Source organism: Engystomops pustulosus, chromosome 2 (assembly GCF_040894005.1).
Source record: "Engystomops pustulosus chromosome 2, aEngPut4.maternal, whole genome shotgun sequence".
In the NCBI taxonomy this organism is placed as follows: domain Eukaryota; kingdom Metazoa; phylum Chordata; class Amphibia; order Anura; family Leptodactylidae; genus Engystomops; species Engystomops pustulosus.
Window position 1 is genome coordinate 163958517 of NC_092412.1, and position 12043 is coordinate 163970559.

At 42.8% G+C, this 12043-nt stretch overlaps 1 protein-coding gene across 1 annotated transcript in view; it reads left to right on the forward strand.

Annotated features, from left to right (window-relative positions):
* Positions 1 to 4: 4 nt before the first annotated feature.
* ILRUN (inflammation and lipid regulator with UBA-like and NBR1-like domains) overlaps positions 5 to 12043 on the forward strand; it is a 92176-nt gene continuing 80137 nt past the window's right edge. The window contains exon 1 of the mRNA XM_072137201.1: positions 5 to 648. Coding sequence (XP_071993302.1) covers positions 491 to 648 — 158 coding nt within the window. The 5' untranslated portion in view covers positions 5 to 490. The remainder of the gene's footprint in view (positions 649 to 12043) is intronic.

The window sequence follows — 12043 nt, forward strand, 5'->3', positions numbered from 1 at the left end:
CGTACTTCACTTATTGAATAATAAACGCGTCTAGAGATGCATTCATTTGTACTTATGGGAGGGGTTACCTACTACGTGTCTCTGTCTGTCCGGTGACGTCATGACGTGCGGCGCTCAGGAAGCGGGGAGGCCCCGAGTGGCCAGATGCGGAGCCGGAGACCGGGTCCTTGACTAACGGGCCCGGGTATTGATACATTTGAGCATTTAAATTATCAATTCTATTTGAGGAACCTTTCGATCAGAGGTCACCGACTTGAGGTCAAAGGTCACCGACAGTCATCTTGGAGGACAGCAGTCAGTCGGTCTGGGAATTGTTTATTGTAGTGGTGGAGATACAGGTGCTAAAGCCTAGCTGGTTTGTGTAAGTGTCCGCCTTTGCGGTAGCCGTTTAACAAGTTAATGTCACTGAAACCTGCCCTTAAGAAAGGGACATCAGGGCAAGGGTCATCCTCGGTCTGTGCACTGTGACGTAGGACATTTCGGATTTGCCATGGAGGGAATGGACGTTGATCTTGATCAGGAGCTTATGCAAAAGTTTAGCTGTCTGGGGACCACGGATAAAGATGTCCTCATTTCAGAGTTCCAGCGGCTGCTCGGCTTTCAGCTGAATCCAGCGGGTTGTGCGTTTTTCTTGGACATGACAAATTGGTAAGTGACGACTTCATGAAAGGAGGAGGGTCTGGCAATAAATTGTAATAACATGTTAGTGTTCTTGAGCTATGGGATTAATTGATGAAACCAGAGTTCTGTTCACATTTGGTAACATGGGTCTGCAGTAGTTTACATTTTCTCCACTTTATCATCCATGTCCCCCTTTACATTAGATTTAGTTTTAGTTTAATGGGTAGCAAGTAAAGAAAAAGTGAGGCCCAAATCACAACTCTTTCTTTAGTTATAATTTTTTTTTTCATCAGTTCTGGTGAGCCAAAACCAGCTCTGAGTACTACACATAGATCATGAATAATGGAAGGCTTAGCATAAGGTCTGTGTGTTCAACAACTCCTTGTCTAGGATGACGATATTGGATGGAAAGAACTAAGGAAACCAATGCCCCTTGCATCCCTATGTAAGGCTTGGCACCATGCCTTGCTATGGAAATGGAAGGGGCGAGCATGCAGTGGCTTGGGCAGCATTAGTGTGTGTGAAAGATGGGTTAGGTAGCGTTTTACAGTGAGCTTTCTGGATTTTATTCTTATTTTTCATGGTTTTCTTTTCTGTAAAATAAAAATAACCCATGGTCATGTTATGGGTGCACAGATTGATCCAGAGTGTCCATCACATGATAATGAACATACTTATCCCCTTAAAGGGGTATTTCCACATAGACAAGATTCTTATATATACTCAAGATAACAAAATAACACATTCTCTAACACATACAGCATTTCACAGACATAAGTCCAAACTGTCTCTTTTATTCCTGGTGTTTGCGATTTTGGTTGCCCCTTAATCAAACTGTAAATCTTTTGATTATGGTCAGATGCTTCTCTTGTTTGCACAATGCTCTCTGCCTGCCCTGTATCCCCTGCATTACAAGACCAGTTTAGTCACGAGCACTTACTGCCGGCAAGCAGCAGTGTGCAAAATAAGGTCTTTATCTGTGAGGGCGCAATCACGCGTACTGCTAGCGTCGCTATCATAACTTGACGCTAGAGCACAGGGGGCGGGGCTCAGGCCGATCGCATATGCGTTTCCCAGGGAATGCATGTGCGATTGGCCCGAGCCTGCCCCATGTGCACTAGCGTCACATTATGAACGCGACGCTAGCGTAACGTGTGAACACGCCTTGAGGAAGGCTGAGGTTGCATGCGATTTTTGACGGATTGCTTAAAAATGGGCAAAAATGCATTCAAAACGCCACGTGTGCCATCACCATGAGGCCACAATCACTGAACTGATCAAAGTAAAATGACACCCCTCATTTCATTGCTGCTCCGCAGCAGAAAGCAAACACCAAATTGATCAAGGGCAAAACATAAATATAAAAAAAAAAAAAATACGGTATGCCATTCAGTAATAACTGGTGCAGCTCTCTCTTGTGTATGAAAAAAAAAATCTAAATCCTGGATGGATACCAAATGTGGGTCTACCTTTTGAGTCTAAAGGCTCCTGATGGAGGGTACATGACAAGTCCATCCTTCACTACATCCCTTTCCTCCAGAAAAACTAGAATACGTCCATTTCCAGGAACACAGAGGCAAGTCTGTTGGCATTAACACTCCGAACAATGTACCATATACAGTAGAGTATTACAAATTTGGTGATTTGGGCACTAGCCCAGGGCCCATGGCCGCCTAAAGCACCCACCAAATTTTATGTTGTGGAAGACCTTCTCCCAGGAAATTCTCATACATATTTTCCTGCACTCAATACACATGTGTACCATTTTAGGACTTTTGAAGAGCCGCCAAAAGGTCCTAAAACTACACATTGAAAGGAGGTAGAAGTATAAAAAGTGATTCTTAGACTTGCGGTGGCTATAATATTCCATCTTATGGTAGTTTTCATTCACCCCTGAGTGTTTATTAGTAACTTAGATAACACTTTTTTTTAACTAAAGTTTAAAGATAGTCCTTCCCAAAAACATATTCCTTCTGATCAATACCCTTGCGTTCAATAATTAGCAAGATGTGTTTGGCCGCCATTAAGTTGCTACTTACTCAGCACAAGTGTTTTGGTTCAGGGAGGATTTTTTTCAATAGAATGAGTTTTCATACAATGTGAACACAGCCTTACGGGCTTTGGGATATTTATTTTATCCCTTAGGCCGGCGCCACACAGGGCGCTTTGTCTGCGCTTGCAAACGCAAACGCAGACAAAGTCGCGCCCACCGGGGCGGGCCTCGGCCCGATCGCATCGGCGTTTCTATCGAAACGCCTGCGATCGGGAACGAGCCGCAGATGTTTCGCGTTAATTTAACGCGAAACACCTGCGGCTCGTTCCCGATCGCAGGCGTTTCCATAGAAACGCCGATGCGATCGGGCCGAGGCCCGCCCCGGTGGGTGCGACTTTGTTTGCGTTTGCAAGCGCAGACAAAGCGCCCTGTGTGGCGCCGGCCTTACTTGAAATGCCTGGATCATTGTACAAGCAGTGTCCCTTCCGGTGTCCCCTGCTCCTCCTCATAAATTGTAAGCTCTTGTGACCATTGTACAAGCACTGTCATCTCCTGTGTCCCATCCTCCTCATAGATTGTAGGCTCTTGTGACCATTGGACAAGCACTGTCCCCTCCTCATAGATTGTAAGCTCTTGTGACCATTGGACAAGCACTGTCACCCCCTGTGTCCCCCCTTACTCATAGATTGTAAGCTCTTGTGACTATTGGACAAGCACTGTCACCTCCTGTGTCCCCTCCTCCTCCACATAGATTGTAACATCTTGTAACCATTGTACAAGCACTGTCACGTCATCCTTCTCATAGATTGTAAGCTCTTGTGACCATTGGACAAGCCCTGTCATCTCCTGTGTCATCTCCTCCTTCTCATATATTGTAAGCTCTTGTGACCATTGGACAAGTACTGTCACCTCCTGTGTCCCATGCAACAAACACCTTTGGAATCAAACGCTCCTCCACTCTCCTTCTTTCTCTCAGACTCTGCTATGTCTGCTAGTGCACATGTGCAGTTATATATATTAGAACTAGAGAGACGGGTCAGGAGGGGAGGAGGAGCAGCGACCTCAGTAATGGTCACATGTCCTGTCCTCCTGTCTGTGCCATTCCCCGCCCGTCTTTAGTGTAATGTGATTCCCCTGCTGCTCCCTATTTGTGATATGACACAGAGCATCTAGGAGAAGACAGTGGGGCAGATTTATCAAGCAGTCTGAAAGTCAGAATATTTCCAGTTGCCCATGGCAACCAATCACAGCTCAGCTTTCATTTCACCAGTGCTCATGAATATTTTAAAGGGGAGCTGTGATTGGTTGCCATGGACAATTGGAAATATTCTGACTTTCAGACTGCTTGATAAATCTGCCCCAGTGACGGCAGCAGGGAGTGCTCAGGGGGCGTGGCTTCAGCTTCCCTTCTGCCGGCAGAAGCAGAGACGTCTCTGCAGTGTAGTGGGTCGGTGTGCACGTGACTACTCTGTGTCTGTGCTGTCCGCACTGCTCCTTACAAACTTGCAGGCGGCAGCTGCACATCACTACTGCCGAGAGCCAGCGCTTTTACAAGAAAATCAAGAAAATGGTGGGTTTTTTGGAGAGTAAATCGGCCTCTGCACGCGTCGTATCTGGAGGGAGGCATATAGCAGAGTTAGCAGAGCCAAGAGTGTCATTGTATTTTATATCCATCTCATGAATCTTATCATCTCTGATCTGTTTTTCTCTCTTTTACTATTTGTCCAATACTATTAGAATGTTCAAAAGCTTAATAAAAGTGTAGATAAACCCTGTACAATGACAATTTAAGCATTTGCACAATAACAGAATTGTGAGTGTATCACGATACTCAATAGCGATACCATACTTTCAAGAAAAGAAAACAGTCTGAATTCAATGTTTGGGGTGCGGTTAAATGGGGCACTAACACTGGGGCAGATTTACTTACCCGGTCCAGTCGTGATCCAGCGGCGTGTTCGCCGACGCTGATGCTGGTTCTGCTGGGATTCACTAAGGTCGTGCGCCCAATGTCCACTAGGTGTCGCTGCTGCGCTGATCTCCGCCGGAATTCACCTCCTCTGTGTCTGTGTATATGAGTGGTATTTTCCGACACAATTTTTTTTTTTTTTTTTTTTTTTAATTCACGGTCCCCCCCCCCCCCCCCCCCCATGATTTCTGTTGCGCGAAAGCCGATGCGCCACAATCCGATTGCTTGTGCCAATATCCCGGTGCAATTCGGCGCAAACCGGAAAATTTCGGGAAAGCAGGCGGAAAACCGTGATTCGGACCCTTAGTAAATGAGCTTTATTGTGTTTAAAACTCAATGCAAATGTCTGGGGGATGGGGCTCAGCCCAAACACATATGATCAGTATGATCAGTAACAATTGAGGTGGAAACTTCACGTAATATACGTAATTTTTAAATCCCAGACCCTCACAAAAAATGTTCTTAAGTGATCAAAAGAAGTTGCGGGCCCTTCTAATGTATTGCAGGGTATTATCAGTGCCAGCCTATGCAGATGCATAGGCTGACACTTTGCCTTTAAGATGACGTCACAGACGCCATCTTAAAGGTAAACCCTCCAGGCTTCTCTAGGGTCCCGATCGGACCCCAGAGGAGCCAAAACAGCGATCGCCCCCCCCCCCGAAAACGGTGCGGGGGGGGGGGGGGTCGATCATGGGGTAAAGACCCCCAGAAGGCATGTTAAATGCCGCGGTCGCGTTGACCGCGGCATTTAACGGGTTAAACACCCGCGATCGGAGCCCACTCCGACCGCGGGTGTTAGCCGGGGATGTCAATGGTAGATTACCGCTGAAATCCCACGGCTAACGATGCCGGTTCGGCTGCTATGCAGCGCTGAACCGGCATCGGCTCTGCGCAGTAGCTGTACTGCGCTGAACGCTAATCGCGGGACTCAGCGCAGTACAGCTACGGCGCAGAGCGCTAAGGGGTTAAGGAATTGGTAGAACCAGGTAAAAAAGTGCATTTAGCAGACAAGGATAAATTTATACAAGCATAGCCTGCCATGTTTACTATTGCTTCACTATTAGTTATATGGTTACAGGGTAAAGGTAATACAATTTAGGCTGCTTTTACATTTTCCAGAATGGGGAGGGGCTTTGCATGACATACACTTGTTTCAGCAGAATGTGATGGATAAGGGCAGGGTCACACACAGCGCTAGCTCTGCATTTACAAACGCAGCGTTAGCGTACGGAAGCAGGCATTGGGATAATGGCATATGCGTTTTTTTTATGTTGTGCTCTCCTTGTCGGGTAAAAATACTCCTCCAAAATGCCAAGAGGAGTATTTTTATACTGCATTAAAAAAGTTAGTGTGACCTGTGACTGTATGAAACTTAGTCTTCATGAATGTCTGGGCCCACTTACCTTAACATTAAGCAAAAGATCTATGAGGGTGGGAGGCAGTTCACAACTGCAGCTCTGGGAGGCTATTCTGACATCATGCAAAGAAATTCAAGCAGAAACTCTTTCCCCCAGGACCCCCCACCCCACCCGAGCCGCTTTCAGGGGGCGCCGTTTTTTGCATGTGCATAGGCTGACACTGTTAATACCCTGCAATATATCCGTATTACAGGGTATTATCATGAACAAGCAATCAGATGATTGCTTGTTCATGTCCCATGGTGGAAACAATAAAAAAAAGTGGGAAAAAAAGGTTATTCAATAAAAAATAAAGTTAGAAATCAATAAAAATGCCCATAAGCCCCAAAACATATGAAGAGACATATAACGCAAAAAAAAGTTAAGTAATAACACAAATCCCTCACATATAGTATCACCCTGTCCGTAACAACCCGTAGAATCAAAGTAAATCATTATTGAACCTGCACAATAAACGCTGTAAAAAAACTGTTATAAACCCTCCAAAAATTATGATTTTTACCTATTCAATCCCTCAAAAATTGCATTAAAAAATGATCAAAAAAACATATGTACTCCAAAATGATTCTGGTGCAACATCTCCCGCAAAAAAACAAGCCATCAACCAGCTCCATAGCCAAAAAAAGTAAAAATGTTATGCCACTTGGAAGACGGCAATGCAAAAATTATAGATTTTTTTCCCCACATCAGGGTTTTATTTGACAAATTTAGTAAAACGTGAGAAAAAATATTTATGTCTGGTATCCCCGTAATCGTATCGACCCGTAAAATAAAGATAACATGATTATTAGGCTATACGGTGAACACGGGGAAAAAAAATTGAAAAGAATGGATGCTTTTCTACTCCTTCCCTCAAAAAAAGTTCTTTAATTTTCAACAATAGGGGATACCAACCCCAAAATGGTTAACACTGGAAAAAGCATCTCATCCTGCAAAAAAAATGCTGTCACATGGCCCTGATAACGAAAAAGCGAAAATTTTATAGCATACAAAAGGGGCCAATGAGGAAATTAAAATCCTGTCAGCTGCAGGGTGCTCCTTCCCTTCTGTGTGCCAATAAAACAAAAAACAACCACATGTTGGGGGTCTCTGTACTCAGGAGAAATTGTAGAACAAATATTATGGTGGGTTTTCTGTTTTGGAAATGTGTAAATTTTAGGGCTAAATGAATGTATAGCCGACACAATTTGACCATTCTAAATTTCACCTCCATTTTGATTCAATTCCTATGAAGATCTCAAGGGGTTAACAGTCTTCGTAAAAGCTGTTTCTGATAGCTTGAGGGGTGCAGATTTGAAAATGAGTTGATACATAGGGGTTTTTTGATGCTAAATATGTAAAATTTCATTCAAAACAGCATTTATCCCCAAAATAGTCAATTCTGAAAATCCGAAAAATTGCTTTTAGATTTGTAATCCACGTGACATCAAAATAAATTATCCAGACATTTCAAAAATTATGGAAATGTAGAGTAGACAAATGGGAAATGTTATTCAGCAACTTATTTAGGTGGTAAATCTATCTGCCTGAAAACGCAATGACTTGAAATTTTGAAAATGAATTTTTTTTTTTAATGTAAATAAACACAAACCTTATCAGCCGACATTTACCACTAAAATGAAGTACAACATGTGAGGAAAAAAACAATCTCAGAATCGCTTTGATAAGTAACAGTGTTCAAAAGTTATAACCATATAAAGCGACGCAAGTCAGTATACAAAAAATGGGGCTGAGCCTTAAGCTATTTAATGGCTGCGTACTTAAGGGGTTAAGGTGTTAAGGACGTAGCTCTACGGCGCAGAGGTACAGGGAATGTATGAAGAGGGCTCACGGGCTGAGTCCTCTTCATACAAGGGTGAAGGTTGTTGCATATTGCAGCAAATCCCCACCGTTAAAGGAAACCTACCATTTAGAATGGCAGGGGTAAGCTGTAAGTACCGAGCACCAGCTCAGGGTGAGCTGGTGCCGGTACTTACTTTTGTTAGTGTTATAAACCGTGGTATCGCGGTTTTAACACTTTTTAAACTTTAGAGCAGGAGAGGCTTCGGTGCGCAACATCTCCGCTATTTCCTATGTAGGCGTGCGCACGATCGTACGCACACAGCGCCAAAGCCTGTTCTGGTTTAGAGTTTAAAAAGTGTTTACCGCGGTTTATAACACTAACGAAAGTAAGTACTGGCACCAGCTCACCCTGAGCTGGTTCTCGGTACTTACAGCTTACCCCTGCCATTCTAAATGGTAAGTTTCCTTTAATAACCGCGGTCGGTGCTTGCACCGATTGCGGCTATTAACCCTTTCATTGCCGACGGCGGCATTTAAAAGAGAGCGGCGCGCGGGTGCCGCCATCTTTAATGCGATTGCCGCGCCCCTGAACGTCATCGGGGGGCGGCGATCGGTTGCCATGGTAGCCTCGGGTCTTCGTTTGACCCGAGGCTATCTAGCTTCTGCAGATTCGTTACAATAAGCCAGTGGCTCATTGTAATGAATGAGCTGCAAAAATGCCATATATTGCAATACAGAAGTATTGCAGTATATGGTAGGAACGATCTGACCATCTAGGATTAATGTACCCTAGATGGTCTAAGAATTAGTGAAAAAAAAGTTTAAAAAATAAAAAAAATTAATAAAATATTAAAAGTTCAAATCACCCCCCTTTCGCTAGAACTGATATAAAACATAATAAACAGTAAAAATCACAGACACATTAGGTATCGCCGAGTCCCAAAATGCCCGATCTATCAAAATATAAAAACGGTTACGGCCGGCGGTGACCTCTGAGACGGGAAATGGCGCCCAAATGTCCGAAATGCAACTTTTACACCTTTTTACATCACATAAAAAATGGCATAAAAAATGATCAAAATGTCGCACAGACTTCAAAAAGGTAGCAATAAAAACGTCGGCTCGTTTCGCAAAAAATGACACCTCAGACAGCTCTGTGCGCCAAAGTATGAAAAAGTTATTAGCGTCAGAAGATGGCAAAAAAATGTTTTTCTTTTTTGTACACATTCGTTTAATTTTTGAAAATGTATTAAAACACAATAAAACCTGTATAAATTTGGTATCACCGCGATCGCACCGAACCAAAGAATAAAGCTTAGGTGTAATTTTGAGTGCACAGTCAAAGTCGTAAAAACAGAGCCCACAAGAATGTGTTTTTTTTTTTTTTTTTTTCAATTTTTCCACATTTGGAATTTTTTTTCAGCTTCGCAGTACATGGCATGTTAAAATAAATAACATTACGGGAAAGTAAAATTTGTTACGCACAAAATAAGCCCTCACACAGGTCTGTACAGGTAAAAATGTGGGGAGCAGGAAATGAGCGAAAAAACCCTGCGTCCTTAAGGGGTTAAGGTGTTGAGGATGAACTGCTATAAAAAAAACAACCTAGTGACACTTCTCTGGTTTGATCACCAGAGAGATCTAGCAAATACTATGGGAGGAATGAACTTTGTTTACCTCTGGGGGAAAAAATGATCAATACGTACTGCACCGGATTTGTTTAATTCGGTTAATGTGGGGAGCTGGCTGATCTTTGGAATTTTTAAATAATTCCGTTAACCCCCTTAAGGACCAAGCCCTTTTTTGTTTTTGCGTCTATTTTTTTTACTCCATTATTTTTCCATGTGAAGAGCTGTGTATCGGCTTGTTTTCTGCATAACAAATTGCACTTTATAGTGGTGGTATTAAATTAAATATTCTATGAAAAAGATTCAAACGATCCAGCACTTTTTATATGAAAAATTATTGCTTCTTTATTAAATCATCATATAAAATCGATCAGCACAAACAGCTATGCGTTTCGAGTTAAAAAAAAAAAACGCTTTATCATGGCGTAACTGTTTGTGGATACCACTATGTGCTGATCGATTTTATATGATGATTTAATAAAGAAGCAAGAATTTTTCATATAAAAAGTGCTGAATTGTTTGAATCTTTTTCATTGTTAATGATTTCCTTCAAAACACACTTGTCCCGTGGACTTTTCTTTTATTAAATATTCTATGCCGTATACTGGAAAGCGGGAAAGAAATTCTGAATGCAGTGAAAATGATGAAAACACATTTGGGCCATTTCTTGTGGGCTTGGTTTTTACGGCTTTCACTGTGCGCCCCATATTACTGGTCTACTTCATTCATTGGGTCAGTGCGATCACAGGGATACCAAATTTGCATATATTTTCATACAATTACAAAAAATAACCTCCTGTACAAAAAAATAAATTTTTCATTTTGCAGTCTAACTTTTTCATACTTTGGTGTACACAGCTGTGAGTGGTGTCATTTTTTGATATTTTTGAAGACTTTTTCAATGCTTCTATTTTTAGGAATGTACGACCTTCTTTTTTTATATTTTTCAAAATGGCAAAAAAATGCCATTTGCGACTGTGGGCACTATTTTCCGTTACGGTGTTAAACGCAGTGAACGGGCATTTTAGCGGTGATACCTAATGTGTTCATGATTTTTACTGTTTATTTATGACTTCTAGGGAAGGGGGTGATTTGAATTTTTAGTTTTTTTTTAATATAATTTTTTATATTTCGGATCTTTGTGTGACCGGAGGCTGTCATGGAAACGGATCGCCGTTCCCCCGATCACGTCGCTTGTTTTAGGGACGGGCGTTTACTCCATTTTGAAGCAAACGCCCGGTGAGTATGAAGAGGGCTCATCCTGGGAGCCCTCTTCATACTCCCCCATGCGCAACAGGACGCAATATCAAAACAAAATTAGCACAAACGTAGAAGATGGCACCAGTTTTGTTTGATTTGGATAATGGTGGGGGGGGGCTGTTTGACCTCTGGTGACCTCTGGAAACTTTTATTCATCTTAACCCCTTCACAACCTACCCTTTTTTTGTTTTTTTCATTTCCATTTTTCACTCCCCACCTTCAAAAATTCAATAACTTTTTTTATTTTTGCACATAAAGAGCTATGCGACGGCTTGTTTTCTGCGTAACAAGTTGCACTTCATAGTGATGGTATTTAATATTCCATGCCATGTACTGGGAAGTGGGGAAAAATATTCCAAATGCAGAGAAAAAGGTGAAAATACGCATTTGCGCCATTTTTTGTGGGCTTGTATTTTACAGCTTTCACTGTATGCCCCAAATGACATGTCTACTTGATTTTGGACTGTACAACAGTTTGATCCTTTTTTATTGATATATATTTTTCAAAATGGCAAAAAAGTGCCATTTTCGACTTTGGGCGCTATTTTTGGTTACATTACCTTTAGAGATGAGCGAGCACTAAAATGCTCGGGTACTCGTTATTCGAGACAAACTTTTCCCAATGCTCGAGTGTCGTCTCGAGCATTTTTCAAAGGGACCAAGGCTCTGCACAGGGAAGCTTGGCCAAACACCTGGAAACCTCAGAAAAGGATGGAAACACCACGGAAATGGACAGGAAACAGCAGGGGCAGCATGCATGGATGCCTCTGAGGCTGCTTAATCGTACAATTTTGTCAAAATTATGGGCAACAGCATGGCCATGACAGAGTGACCGTATGAGGCTAGATAGCACCTAAAACATGCAATAATTGACCCTGACACTATAGGGGACGGCATGCGGCGGCAGTGGCAGGCCCTCATGGCCTCATGGTGTCATGGCGACATACCCTAAATGGACTCGGGCTTCACCAAAGGAGGTGAGCAAGAAGCGCTGAAATGATTTCCTATGTGAACAAAAGGTTGACGGTATATTTAATCGATAACACAGCATGGTGGCGACATAGTGACCAAGTTCCATAACGTATCTGGTGAAACACCCGAAAAATGAGCCTGACACAGCTCTTTTGTCAAGGGGACGACATGTGGAGGCAGCCATGGAGACAACTTCCATGATTAAGAGCGACAGTATTGAGCATTCATATTGCGCTGCTATGATTGCAACTTCAGGTCTCCAGCATGGCGGCGACAGATGGGCCGAGTTCCACTATGTATCTGGTGAAACACCTGAAAATTCTGCCTGACACAGCTCGTTTGATAAGGGGATGATGTGCTGCATATCCTCTCGTGCTCCAGCGTCTGGGGTATAGAGAGT